Below are 13,951 nucleotides of genomic sequence, written 5' to 3'. Positions count from 1 at the left end.
TTGAAATAGCCTCCTAATGGGTCTCTTTGCTAATTTGAAATAGCCTCCTAATTTGTTTCTTGCTCTGATATAGTCTGTTTTTCATCCTGCAGTCAGTCATTGCTCATAAATATATATCAGATCTGGCCCCTGCCTACCCCCCTCACCTCATTTCCTGTCCCTTCCTGATCCCTGGGGCCCAGTCTTTGTCATTCTTTGAACACGGCACACATCTGCCCCAAGGCTTTTGTTTTTGCTGTTCCTTCTGTTCTCTGCTACTGGGAATGCCCTTCCTGTAGATATTGACCTAAATTAAAGAGTATTAATTATTTTGGTATAATCTCTTTTCAAACTTTTCCTTGATCTCCCCATCCAAAAAAGCAGGGACTGGAACTTTCCATCTTCTTTTCATTTTTTTTTTTTAAATTTTTTTTTCAACGTTTTTTATTTATTTTTGGGACAGAGAGAGACAGAGCATGAACGGGGGAGGGGCAGAGAGAGAGGGAGGCACAGAATCGGAAACAGGCTCCAGGCTCTGAGCCATCAGCCCAGAGCCTGACGCGGGACTCGAACTCACGGACCGCGAGATCGTGACCTGGCTGAAGTCGGACGCTTAACCGACTGCGCCACCCAGGCGCCCCTCTTCTTTTCATTTTTTTTAAAAAATGTTTATTTTTGAGAGAGAAAGAGAGAGAGAGAGAGAGACAGAGACAGAGAATCCCAAACAGGCTTCTCACTGTCAGTGCAGAGCCCGACGTGGGGCTCGAACTCACAAATCATGAGATCATGACCTGAGCCAAAATCAAGAGTCGGATGCTCAACTGACTGAGTCACCCAGACACCCCTTCTTTGCAGTTTTAATCAGAGTGTAATGTTGTATTATGTATGTGTTTGCTATGTATCCCCTTGAGTGCGTATCAGCTCCGTGAAGGCAGAGACATTATTGCTTTATTCCTAGTGCCTGGAACTAGGTGCTTGATAAATAGTTATTCAATTTTTGAAATAGTGAGAGGTATTAAGTCCTACAAAGATAAGGGATATATAAGAATGAAAAAGATTAGGTGTAATATTTTTTAAAAGTTAAAAAAAAACCCTGTAAACGATAGGTGAAAAGGAATGTGCATGGAGAAAATTGTCTAGAAGCAGAAAAAGACAGCTCAGAATTCCTGGGTGGCTCTAATCTTCCCTCTTCCCTTCTCCACCATCCCGGGAGAGTTCCCTGTTGCATAACTGCCATGTCGAGAGCCAAGAGAAGAGATCAAGGGGAAGGCCTTCAGTGAAGCTTCAGGGACTTCAGGGGTGCATCCATGGTGAGGGTGGGCCTCAGAGTATTCTTAGGAAATTAAAATTGGTGAAACAAAGTAAAATTGGGGATCTTATGTTTCCGAAACCTACTCCTCTTGAAGCATTGAATGTGACAAATTGTGAATTTAACTCTTATGATGATGGTAACCACAATGATTTTTTTTTTCAAGTGGTGCTTTTCTGACTGTCTTTGATCAATATCCTATTTCCTAATCTCCTTTAAAGTTGGAATGAGAATAATTGATGTAATTGTTTCCAGCTCCTTGGGTCACTCCTCCAACAGGAGCCAGGAGTGGTATATATACCTCTCACTTAACATGTTGTGAATTCTACTCACTGATGGAGAAGAAGAGTAAAAGGAAAATTGTGCCAAAGTAATGAATTCTTTTGTTTAGTATTATAAGATATAAAAGGATCGGGACATTCCCTTTAAATCCTGTTAGTATTTTAGTATACTTTTCTAATGGGCAAAGCTTTTCTCTTTAATTGGAGTCTGGTTGACACACAATGTTACATTAATTTTAGGTGTACAACATAGTGATGCGACAAGTTTATATGTTGTGCTGAGTTCACTACAAGTGCAGCTATCACCTGTCACCATACTACACTATTACATACCATCGACTGTGTTTCTTCTGCTGCACCCTTTTATCCTTGTGACTTATTCATTCCATAACTGGAAGCTTCTATCTTCCATTCCCTTTCACCCCTTTTGCCTACTTCCCATCCTTTTTCCTTCTGACCACTATCAGTTTGTTGTCTGTATTTATGGGTCTGTTTCTGCTTTAAGTTTGTTTATTCATTTGTTTTAGTTTTTAGATTCCACATATAAGTGAAATCATATGGTATTTGTCTTTCTCTGCTGACTTATTTCATTGTGTCTGCTGGCATAATACCCCTTAGGTCCATCCATGTTATTACAAATGGCAAGGTCTCATTCTTTTTTATGACAAATATTCCATAGTGTGTGTGTGTGTGTGTGTATACACCCCACATCTTCTTTATCCATTCTTCTATCCATGGATAGATGTTTCCATATCTTGGCTATTGTAAATAATGCCGCAATAAACATAAGGGTGCATAAATCTTTTTGAATTAGTGTCTTTGTTTTCTTTGGGTAAATATCCAGTAGTGGAATCACTGGATCATACGGTATTTATATTTTTAACTTTTTGAGGCATCTACTTACTTTTTTCCACAGTGGCTGCAGCAATTTGCATTCCCACCAACAGTGCACAGGCTTATTTTTTCTTCACATCTTCAACAACATTTTTATTTAATGTTTTTTTGATTCTAGCCATTCTCACAGGTGTAAGGTGATATCTCATTGTATTTTTATTTGCACTTCCCTGATGATGAGTGATGTTGAGCATCTTTTCATGTGTCTGTTGACCATCCGTATGTCTTCTTTGGGAAAATGTCTATTCAGGTTTTCTGCCCATTTTTTAACTGGATTATTTGTCTTTTTGGTGTTGAGTTATATAAATTTTTTATATATTTTAGATATTAACCTAATGGGGAAATCTTTAATGACCTCCAGAAAACAGGGAAGGGATATTCCGTACCTTTGTACATGTAAATATGACCAATAAATATTTATATTACCTGAACTTTGACTCTAAGTAAACATGCTGCATAACAATTATCTGACATAGCTGTGATTTTGAAAGTTTAAAACATAGGTATATGGTGAGCACATAATCCTGCGGTGCTCACATCGCCCAACTTTAGCTATAAAATTTGTATTATTATTATCAACATCATTATTATTATTATTTTAGAAAGAGAACATGCAGTCAGGAGGGGAGGGAAGAGAGGAGGAGGGAGGGAGGGAGAGAGAGAGAGAGAGAGAAAGAAAGAAAGAAAGAGAGAGAGAAGGAGAATCTTAAGCAGATTCTATGCTCAGCATGGAGCCCAACACAGGGCTTGATCCCGCAACCCTGGGATCATGACCTGAACTGAATTCAAGAGTCAGGCGCTTAACTGACTGAGCCACCCAGGCGCTCCTAAAATTTGTTTTAAAAGGTCACGCACAATTATTTTGTAGTGTTTGGGTCATTTCAAAAAATTCATATGTAGGCACTTACTGTATTCCTTTATGTTTCTTGTTGGTTTCTTTTTTTCTAGAGGGAGAAGAAGATGAGGATGAAGAGGATGAGGAAGAGGAAGATGAAGAAGAGGAAGATGAGGAGGAAGATGAAGAAGATAAAGATGCAGAGCCCCTGGATGAGAGCTTGGATGGTGATGCTGAGCTGCTGGGGTTTACTCTCCCTGGCGTCACGTCTCAGGAGCCTGGTTTAGAACAAGGAAACCTGGGCCCTTTGGAGGGAGCCACCTACCAGGTGCCAGACGCCATCGAGTGGGAGCAGCAGAATCAGGGCCTGGGTAAGAGGCATGCGTGTTTCCCTTTTCCAACTCCCTGTCCTTCTTTTATTTTTCTAAGGTGGCAGCTTGCTTTCTTGGCATCGATTATGGGGCAGAATGGATTTTCTGGTTATGTTTATGGGTGGTTCATTTCAGAAAAAAGTTATCACTTTCTTTTTATAGGTTTATATTTAGTGCTGTTAAATAGCCAGGCTCCAAACAGTCTCCACTAAGAGCACAGTTACCTAATTTTTGGAGGGAGTTCCATTTCTTTCCTTCCCAGCTGGAAGACAGCTATAGGTTTTGGGAGGACTTCCAAATGGGGAGGGATGTGAGTAACCGGCGTGCTGAACAAACAGCGTGAATGGTCTGAAGTCAGAAAACAAATACGTGGGGTTACCTTCTGTCCCTGTAGAATTTGGTGCCTAGCGGAAATTCCTCCCCCACTTCTGCGTGAGCTTTCACAGGCTTGTCACTTTGCTGTATTCTTATGGCTGCATTCCGTTGTCAGACAGTCTCCATTCAGCAGCCAGCGTCTGGACACCCATGTGGTCGCTGTCTCTTGGGTACAGCCCAAATTATCAATGAGAGGCTCTGTGAATGCAGGCTCACCTCCCGGCTGACACTGTCTTCCCGGTCAGCAGGGAAGCTCCCCTGTCTGTCTCCTCTTGGCTTTTTCTGGAGAGATGCTATAAGCTCTGGGTGATTCCTTGAGGCCTTACTCTCTTGACTTGAGGTAAGGTGACCTCTTCTCCAAAGAAGAACCCTCTCTAAAATTTTCTTGGTCTTTAACAGCCAGCCCCATTTGTAACCTTCAAGTGTAGCCGAGGTTAGGTTGAAAAGTCACAGAACTGGTGTTTGGCGATTTCATTGAAAATGTGGATGTTGGCCTGGAGCTTTGCTCAGGAATATCATACTAGTGTATTTTGGTGCCTCAGTTGAAATGTCCAATTTAGAATCCTATTGCATATGATTTCTTTTTTAAATATTTATTTACTGGGGCGCCTGGGTGGCTCAGTCAGTTGGGCATCCATCTTAGGTTCAGGTCATGATCTCATGGTTCATGGGTTCAAGCCCTGCATCGGGCTCTGTGTCAACAGCTGAGAGCCTGGAGCCTGCTTTGGATTCTTTGTCTCCCTCTCTCTCTCTCTCTGCCCCTTCCCTGCTTGTGCTCTGTCTCTCTCTTTCAAAAATAAAAACATAAAAAAATAAAAAATTTAAATATTTATTTATTTTGGGGGGGGGGGGCGCGCCGAGAAAGAGGGAGAGCAAGAATCCCAAGCAGGGATTCGATGTAGGGCTCAATCTTACGAACCGTGAGATCATGACCTCAGCCGAAGTCAAGAGCTGGGTGCTTAACCGATGGAGCCACCCAGATGCCCATGCATATAATTTCTTAAAGATCGTTCTCCTCTCCCATGAAAATTCTCTTTTTTAGATTGGTGGTGAGAAAGGGTGAGTGCACTAAAATATGTGTAGAGCTGGAAAATTGCTGTGTCAGTTTATTGCATGGGTGTGTAGTTTAAAATAAGCTCTCTCTGTCTTTTTTTAAAGCTCAAATTGGACTTGTAAAGTTTTGAAGGTTTGCAGGCAAAGGAGGAATGCTTTTCTTTGATGAACTGTCCTTTCCATTTAGTTAATTAGTTCATCCAACAAACCTGACTGAGCATCTACTCTGTTCCTGGTACTTTGCATGGCACTGGGGACACAGAGAAAAACAAGAATAGTGCCTTTTTTGGATTAGAACGGAACTCATTTCATAAAGGTTTCAATGTGGGGAGGGTGAGTTCTATAGTAAAAGTAGGTTATAACAGGGCAAAGCAGAAATACTGAAGGGGGCCCTATTGTCCTCCTGTCTTGCCTCCTTATTCCAGCCTGATGCACAGCTAAGTTTTCTTAAATTAGTGATACCAGTTTAGTGATTTGTTATGGTTTTAAAAGTGATTCCCACAGGGAATTTTTTTTTTAATATATCAGTTTTTTTTGTTAAAAATAATAATTTACCATTTCCCTAGATGTCTCTTACCTTTTATTGTCACTTGCTTTCCTGATAAATTCATTGTATCAACATGTTTTTAGGACCGAGTTTCCTGGGAACCCAAACAAGGAACACATCTTCCAAGCTGTTTTGTTTTGTTTTGTTTTGTTTTGTTTTGTTTCTTTCCACCGTGGGAAGACTGTGTTTGAGTAGTGTCTGGGACTAAACTTTTATTTGCTCATCAGCTTTTTCTTGGAGTGACAGGAGTATCTCCTAGTCACTCATAACCAGTACTAGCTTCTGGTCAACATTAATGCATACAGTTTTCTAAGTATACTCAGGTCAGATGAAACAGAGGAAAACCTCTATTTGGATTTGGAAAACCTTCTGTGATGGACTTTTGTGGTAGGTAGAATAGTGACTCCCTAAAGATGTCTATGTCCTGATCTCTGGAGCTTGGGAATTTGTTACCTTACATGGCCAAAAGGACTTTGCTGATGATTAAGTTAAGGATCTTGAGATGGGGAGGTTAGTCTGGATCATCTGAGGAGGCCCAGTATAATCACAAATGCCTTTATAAGGGGGAGGTAGGAGAGTCAGAGGCAGAGAAAGCGATGTGATGAGAGAGGCAGAGGTAAGAGTGATGTGGTCATGAGCCAAGGGATGCCAGCAGCCTCCAGAAGCTCGGAAAGACAAGGAGATGAATTCTCCCCTTGAACCTCGAGAATATAACCACGTTGACACCTTGGTTTTAGGCCCGCAAGACCTATTTCAAACTTCTGACCTGCAGAACTCTCAGATAATAAATTTGTGTTGTTTTGAGCCACTAAATATGAAACTAACACAGATTTCAGTAAGCGTTTCATGGAAAGCATCATTTTAGAAAGTAGAACTGCAGGGCAGCTCTAGTCAGAGTGTGAATCTTGTAAACTTAAGTATAGTTTTTTCTTCATGAATCATTAAATATGCAAAAATTGAGGGGCGCCTGAGTGGCTCAGGCAGTTAAGCGTCCAACTCGGCTCGGGTCATGATCTCGCGGTTCATGGGTGTGAGCCCTGTGTCCAGCTCTGTTCTGAGAGCTTGGAGCCTGGAGCCTGCTTTGGATTCTGTGTTGTGTGTGTGTGTGTGTGTGTGTGTGTGTGTGTGTGTGTCATTGCCCCTCCTCTGCTCATTCGCTCTCTCTCTCGAAAATAAATCAACATCAAACAAATTTTAAAAATGCAAAAATTGAGACCTTTTAAAAAGAATTCTATTTAATATAATACCATTCTAGTTGACCTTCTTCATTTTTGCTTTCAGGCGGGTTATTTTATTTATAGATTATCACATCCTATTTTACAATATGAATGGTGTTCCAAAGCAAATGCTAAAACCCATATAAACCTTTAAAAATGAACAGATTGAAGTGGGTAGCTGGGATTGGCTAAAAATAACACAAACTCTGAATAAATTATAATTTCATTTCCTGTGAAGTAACATGAGCAGAAAACTTAGATGACTTTCTAAGGCAAAGCAGTAGATCCATGGCCTCAAATTCTCGGAACTTCTGTTTTCTGCATTGTCACATACACATCACCTCTAAAGCTTTGGAGGGAGAGAGCTCAGCTTCTTGATCTTGCTGTTGGGAGGTGTGAGTGGAATGAACTGTATGTCACTGAGATAGAATTAGGTGTGAAAATCCCCTGTTATAGCAGAGGTGGATCAATTGATTGGTATATAGGAAGTTCTTTTTTTTTTAAATGTTTATTTATTTTTGAGAGAGAGAGACACACAGTACAAGCAGGGGAGGGGCAGAGAGAGAGGGAGACACAGAATGGGAAGCAGGCTCCAGGCTCCCAGCTGTCAGCACAGAGCCCAACGCAGAGCTCAAACTCACGGACTGTGAGATCATGACCTGAGCCGAAATCGGATGCTTAACCGACTGAGCCACTCAGGCGCCCCATATGCAGAAACAATTTCTTCTCTTATCTAACAAGTTCATTTTCAAATTTATTGGCAAGGACCCGCACAGAGTAGACACTATGACTCACACCACTTCTAATCCTGTTATGTATTATAGTATGTCATACAATTCTGCTTTAAAAAAATTTTTTTTTAATGTTTACTTATTTTTGAGAGAGAGAGAGAGAAAGAGCATGAGTAGGAGAGGGGCAGAGAGAGAGGAAGACACAGAATCTGAAACAGGCTCCAGGCTCTGAGCTGTCAGCATAGAACCTGACGCAGGGCTCGAACTCATGAATGCTGAGATCACAACCTGAGCTGAAGTCGGACCAGACCAGCCTGCTTCGGATTCTGTATCTCCCTCTCTTTCTGCCCCTCCACTGCTTGTGCTCTGTCTCTCTCTCTCAAAAATGAATAAACATTAAAAAAAATTTAAAATCCATATGATCCAAGTTGTGTCAGCATATCCATTTTATTTATTTATTTATTTATTTATTTATTTATTTATTTATTTATTTATTTATTTATTTAAAAAGTTTACTTCTTTGAGAGAGAGGTGAGAGAGCTAAAGAGAGAGAATGAGCGGGGGAGGAGGAGAAAGAGGGAGAGAGAGAGAATCCCAAGCAGGTTCCACACTGTCAGTGAAGAGCCCGACCTGGGGCTCCATCCCACAAACTGTGAGGTCATGACCTGAGCCGAAACCAAGAATCAGTCGCTTAACCACCTGAGCCAGCCAAGTGCCCTGACATATCCATTATAATGTTTAAACATTTCTGGTGCAATTAGTACCTGGGGATTCTTTCCTTTTTGCATTCTGTATCTGCCAGGATGCCTTTAGCTATCGGTAGCAGGGACCGTAACTTAAATTGGTTTAAAGAAAAAAGAAATGTATTTTCTCCAAAACAAGAAGTCCAGAGACAGAGCTCTTGGGTCAGTTGACTCAGTAGCTCTGCTGTCATCAGTGGCCCAAATTTGCCCACCTTGCTGCACTGTCCTGCTTGGGGTGCTGACTTTGCCCCTGGACTGGCCTCCTTACAGCTGTTGGGATGGCTGCAACAGCTTCATGTGTCACACCGAGAAAAGACACTGTCCAGGGAAACCAGGAGGCTATCTTTTCACCATATTTCTTTCTTCAGAGACAGGAAGCTTTCCAAGAATCCCCCAGTAGAATTCTTGCCTCCAGTTGGCTGGGGTTAGGTCACATGCCCATTTCTAAATGGTTGTTGCAAGGGGAGTGTGGTCACGTGGCTGGTGGAATGGGGGAGGTGAGTGTCAGTCACCAGGCCTATCAGCCAGGGTTCATGTGTTTTTATGTTCACTTCCTCGTAGCTGATACTATCCATGTCCCTTCTATCCTCTGAGAATCCCATGACCAATCTTGTTAAAATAATACCTTCATTTTCAATATGTTTCGAATTCATAAGTTCTGGATGAGAGCCTGGGGGTGGCGTTGTTCCATTTTCTTCCTCAGGAGATCATTTTGGCCGCTTCAGTTTGGTTGATGTTCTGGATGGACCGTGCTTTCAAAACCATCAAGTAGTTAAGTGCAGGAGTATTATAGCTACCTTCCCTTTCATTTCAAAGCCTACATCTAACATTGGAACGGGCTTTTGATTTAGGAAGTGGAATATTTTCCCCTGGAGGTCTTTAAAAATCATGATAAATATTCAGTTAATAACCTAGGGATGTTTGTGGAAAGCAGAAGAGTGAAGGTCTCTCACGTATCTATTTTTTTGTCAGACATTTGGTGAGTACCTACTACACGTGTGCTGTGTGAATACCGAGAGGCTAACATATGAAGAGGGAATTTAGCATGGGTCCAGAGAGTGGTCCCATAGATGTGAGGTCAGTGGCTGAGCAATTCCACAATGCAGGACTAAATCATCACTTACAACCAGGGGCTGCTTTGAGTAGCAGCCATCTGGGAAGTGTGACTTCATGGGAGCTTTGCCTGATCTCCTAATTTATATCACCCTTTCTGCCTTAACATGATGCCTACTTTTCTTTTTTTTTTTAATTTTTTTTTAATGTTTATTTGTTTTTGAGAGAGACAGAGACAGAATGCGAGTGGGTTAGGGGCAGAGAGAGAGGGAGACAGAGAATCCGAAGCAGGCTCCAGGCTCTGAGCTGTCAGCACAGAGCCCGATGTGGGGCTCGAACTCACAAACCGTGAGATCATGACCTGAGCCGAAGTCGGATGCTCAACCGACTGAGCCACCCAGGCGCCCCTACGTGATGCCTACTTTTCAATACTAGAGCCTTACCTGGGATTGAGATTATGTATCTTGAGAAGGCCTTAGAAAAAAATGCAGATCTGTCTGGGCAGGGTACCTCATTAGGATATTATCATTTATATTTTATTAGTAATTTATCAGGTTCATTAGCAGGTGATGTAGGATGATTTTAAGATAAAAGAGAGAGGAATACAGGACAAATGTGTTTTGAATCGGTGGGAAGATAGAATGAATTGTAGGCAAAGGTGTGGGGGTTAGGCCCTATAGAAACAGCACTTGGGGCACGCAAGTGGCTCAGTTAAGCATCCGACTCTTGATTGCGGCTTGGGTCATGATCTTAGGTTCCGTGAGTGTGAACCCCACATTCGGCTCTGCACTGGCAACGTGGAGTCTACTTAGAATTCTCTCTCTCTCTCTCTCTCTCTCTCTCTCTCTGTCTCTTTTGCTCTGCCCCTCATATAGTGCAACATGGGCTATGGCAGCAAGGGAAAATGCTCCACGCAAGTAGTGGGAACTGTGAGATTTCAAACATCTATGTATTTTGATGTATAACATGTTAAACTGTGGATTAAAAGGTTGCTCAGGAAAAAAATAAAATAAAATAAAAGGTTGCTCAGGAAGCTGCCAGGGCCAACATAAGTAAGTATGTGTATGGAAGGGGAGGGAGGAGCGAAACTTTAATCCAATGTAACCAGCGCAAAGTGGATGGCAGATTGGCTTAAAGCCTCCAGACCAGTGGCTCTGGATCTTGGCTGCACATTGGAATTACCTAGAGAGCTGTACAACACTCTGAAGCCTGGGTCTTACTCAAGAGGACAACTGCCCCATACTGATTGACTGCTTGTTGTTCCCTTGGGGTAAGGCGGCTTCTGTTCATACAGGAGAATGGAGAAAGGGGATTTTAAGAAGTGTTTGTATATTCTATGAATAGAATCCCCATTGGTAGAGATTTACAGTGCTTTTAGTGATCTTTTGTGTATTGTATTAGCGTGTCTTATGGAAAAAAAAAAAACAACCAGCCAGCTTTATACGGTGACAGAGAGATCAAACTTAAATTCAATACCTATGTTTTAATTTCCCCAGAAAGCCCTTGGTCACATTACAGACTCCTAAATCTGCACTGGAGACATTTGTCCCCAGACACCTGCATCTGGGAAGACTGAGCATCTTCCGATATGAGTTTCCTTGGTGGGCACATGCCAGTTGCCTGGGGTTTCTTTGTGTCCCGAGTTGGTAGCCAGCGTTTCTGGATTTGAGGGTCATGCCATTCGCCCTTCCTTTGGGAAGGACTGAATTGTTTTATTTTTCCTAGACAGAAGGAGCGGAAGACTTGGGACCTCCTTTTTCACATAGGCAAGGCACCCTGGTGCCCAAGTTTAAAATAGAGATTGTGATCCCTCCCTCTCTCTGCCTCACGAGGATGAGCCCCTAAGAGAAATTAGGTCTGCAGAGGAGGACATCTTCCAAGGCCAAGATATGATTTCTTCATAGATCTTTCCATTTGAACTGTTGATTACTTGCAGATTAGTACTAGTTGGGGATTCTAGGGGAGAAAAATCTGTCCACACACCTATGGTGAAAGATTCAACAAACTCATGATTTCCGTAGGTTTTAAAACCACTTATTTCCTGAAGTTTCCATTTACTTATTTTTATCCCTTTGTATTGGAGGTGTTTTTGTCAGAAGCCTTAAATCCTCTTTTTAGCACGAGGAAGGTTATAAATAGGTTAAATTCATAAAAACGAATAGACATCCTTCCCGCTGACCCTTTCCAACTGTGCTCACAAATGTCTGCCAAGGACCACAAAACAGAAATTCGTATGAACCAAGTAGAAAGGTGAGCTGGCCAAGCCAACGGAAAATCAGATGCTGGCCTAAAAACAATTTAATGTACTCTTGTCTCTTTCTTTCATTTTGATGTTCATGACACTTCTGAAGAGCAGTTATGCGTATTGACTACAGTCAAGCTTTTGTGTTCCTTTAACACAGGAAATGTTAAGCTGTTTGGAAAGGGGGAAAGATTGATGGCAGGGATAATTTTGTGGATTGTGCTAATTTTTTTTAAGACAATGATTTTTCAAAGCTGTTTTTGCACCAACAATCTCAGACTGAACTGAGGCTTCAGGAGTTCATTAATTCCAAGAGTTCTAGGCAGAGCTCATATTGTTAACACATGCACATACACACGTATGCACACTCACAGTACGGTTTGTGCAAGTCAGCTGTGGGACACTGCACGTTCCCTTCTTCTCCTAAGTTTTCTTTTGAGAAAATGAGCGGGGGAAACCCATAAAATAGGGTTAGTAGAGATTGTCTCTCTAGCACAGAGGCAGCGGCGACTACCTGTGTGTGCAATTTTCTATGTCCAGAGCAGCTGACTCCTTTAGACATAAAGCCTCTCTGGGCATATTCCTGTGTTGCGGAAGGGAAATCAGTCTTGGTGGTTAAAATAAAAACCTTTGCACCAGCTGAGTCTTTCCGGTAATATAGTAGTAAGTTCTGTGTGATCTCAAAGAACTGCCAGCCTCTCAAGCTGGCCTCAGGAAGCCAAAGCTATTTTCAAAATTCAAAGGATTAGTGGTGCAAAGCAAAAATACAACACGGCGAAAGTGAAGGAGGGAGTAAATGTTAAAACAAGGACTCAGAGATTTAGATCAGGTAACTTGGAGATTCAACAGTTTGTGGATCGGAGGCATTTCTTAACATGTATTTGTCTCTTTTATATACCACTGGTATATTCAAGGACCTCCATGATCTCTCTGGGGTCTACTTTCCACTTCACTTTTCCTGACCTCTGCCTTCATCAGGCTGTAGTCACTGTCACCAGAACATGCATTTCTGCAGACATGCATTTGTCTGTATGCAGCTCTTGCAGAAGCCTTCCTGGCAACCCTAAGTCATGATGAGCCCTCCTTTCTGAAACTCCTCCAGCATTTATTGTCAGTATTGCTCAGTTTCTATACACTGCACTGTCTCGTTTTGCTTATTATTTTTGGAGAGCCTCACAACATCTAGCACTTGGCATTGAGTACGGTTGGTTGCTTAAAAGGGGTTGCTTAAAAGCTCTTCCAGCTGGTAACCATTCTGGGCCTGAAACTTTCCAGCACAATTGGGAGGAGGGGTGGGCATGCTTTATTGCACTCGGCCAGTTAAACAGTAGTCCCATATGTAACTATCCTGAGTAGCAATATGGGGCTGAGATGTGGTTTTCAAATGGAATTCAGCACAGGTCACCTGGGTGTTTCAGTTGATTAAGTGTCCGACTGTTGATTTTGACTCAGGTCATGATCTCATGGTTTGTGAGACCGAGCCCCTCCTCGTGCTCTGTGGTGACAGTGTGGATCCTGCTTGGGATTCTCTCTCTCTCTCTCTCTCTCTCTCTCTCTCTCTGCCCCTCTCCCACTCATAATCTCTCTCCCTCTCTCCCTCTCAAAGTAAATAAATAAACTTAAAAAAATAAAATGGGGGGCGCCTGGGTGGTGCAGTCGGTTAAGCGTCCGACTTCAGCCAGGTCACGATCTCGCAGTCCGTGAGTTCGAGCCCCGCGTCGGGCTCTGGGCTGATGGCTCAGAGCCTGGAGCCTGTTTTGGATTCTGTGTCTCCCTCTCTCTGCCCCTCCCCCATTCATGCTCTGTCTCTCTCTGTCCCAAAAATAAATAAACGTTAAAAAAAAATAAATAAAAAAAATGGAATTCAGCTCAATTAATGGAAAAAGCATTAGCTCGATTCATGGAATAAATGGTAACTGATCAGGTACTGAGGGCTTTCCATAATGCTTAAAACTGACATTAAGCTTAAATATCACATGGCAGGTAGAGCTTCATCTGATAATAACTTTTTTCTTGTTCTCTCTACTTACTCCAGAGTAGTTTTTACATCTATTTACAAAGCCTTTAGCAATGAACTAAATATAGCATGCCTTTGGGTCCCATAGAGAGCATAGATAGCATTTTGAAGGCCAGGTTTTCCTGGAACATAATCTAACATTTTATTTGACTTCTCTAGCTTTAGTGAGATGTCATTGACATATAGCATTGTGTAAGTTTTTTTTTTTTTTAATTTTTTTTTCAACGTTTATTTATTTTTTGGGGGACAGAGAGAGACAGAGCATGAACGGGGGAGGAGCAGAGAGAGAGGGAGACACAGAATC

At 42.0% G+C, this 13,951-nt stretch overlaps 1 protein-coding gene across 3 annotated transcripts in view; it reads left to right on the top strand.

Annotated features, from left to right (window-relative positions):
• ARMH4 (armadillo like helical domain containing 4) overlaps window positions 1–13,951 on the top strand; it is a 129,662-nt gene that overhangs the window by 35,740 nt on the left and 79,971 nt on the right. For all 3 annotated transcript variants that reach the window (XM_053224483.1, XM_027065807.2, XM_027065808.2), the window contains exon 5: window positions 3,412–3,669. In XM_053224483.1, coding sequence (XP_053080458.1) covers window positions 3,412–3,669 — 258 coding nt within the window. The remainder of the gene's footprint in view (window positions 1–3,411; window positions 3,670–13,951) is intronic.

This window comes from Acinonyx jubatus, chromosome B3, assembly GCF_027475565.1.
Source record: "Acinonyx jubatus isolate Ajub_Pintada_27869175 chromosome B3, VMU_Ajub_asm_v1.0, whole genome shotgun sequence".
In the NCBI taxonomy this organism is placed as follows: Eukaryota; Metazoa; Chordata; class Mammalia; order Carnivora; family Felidae; genus Acinonyx; species Acinonyx jubatus.
This window is presented reverse-complemented; position numbering and strand designations above follow the sequence as displayed.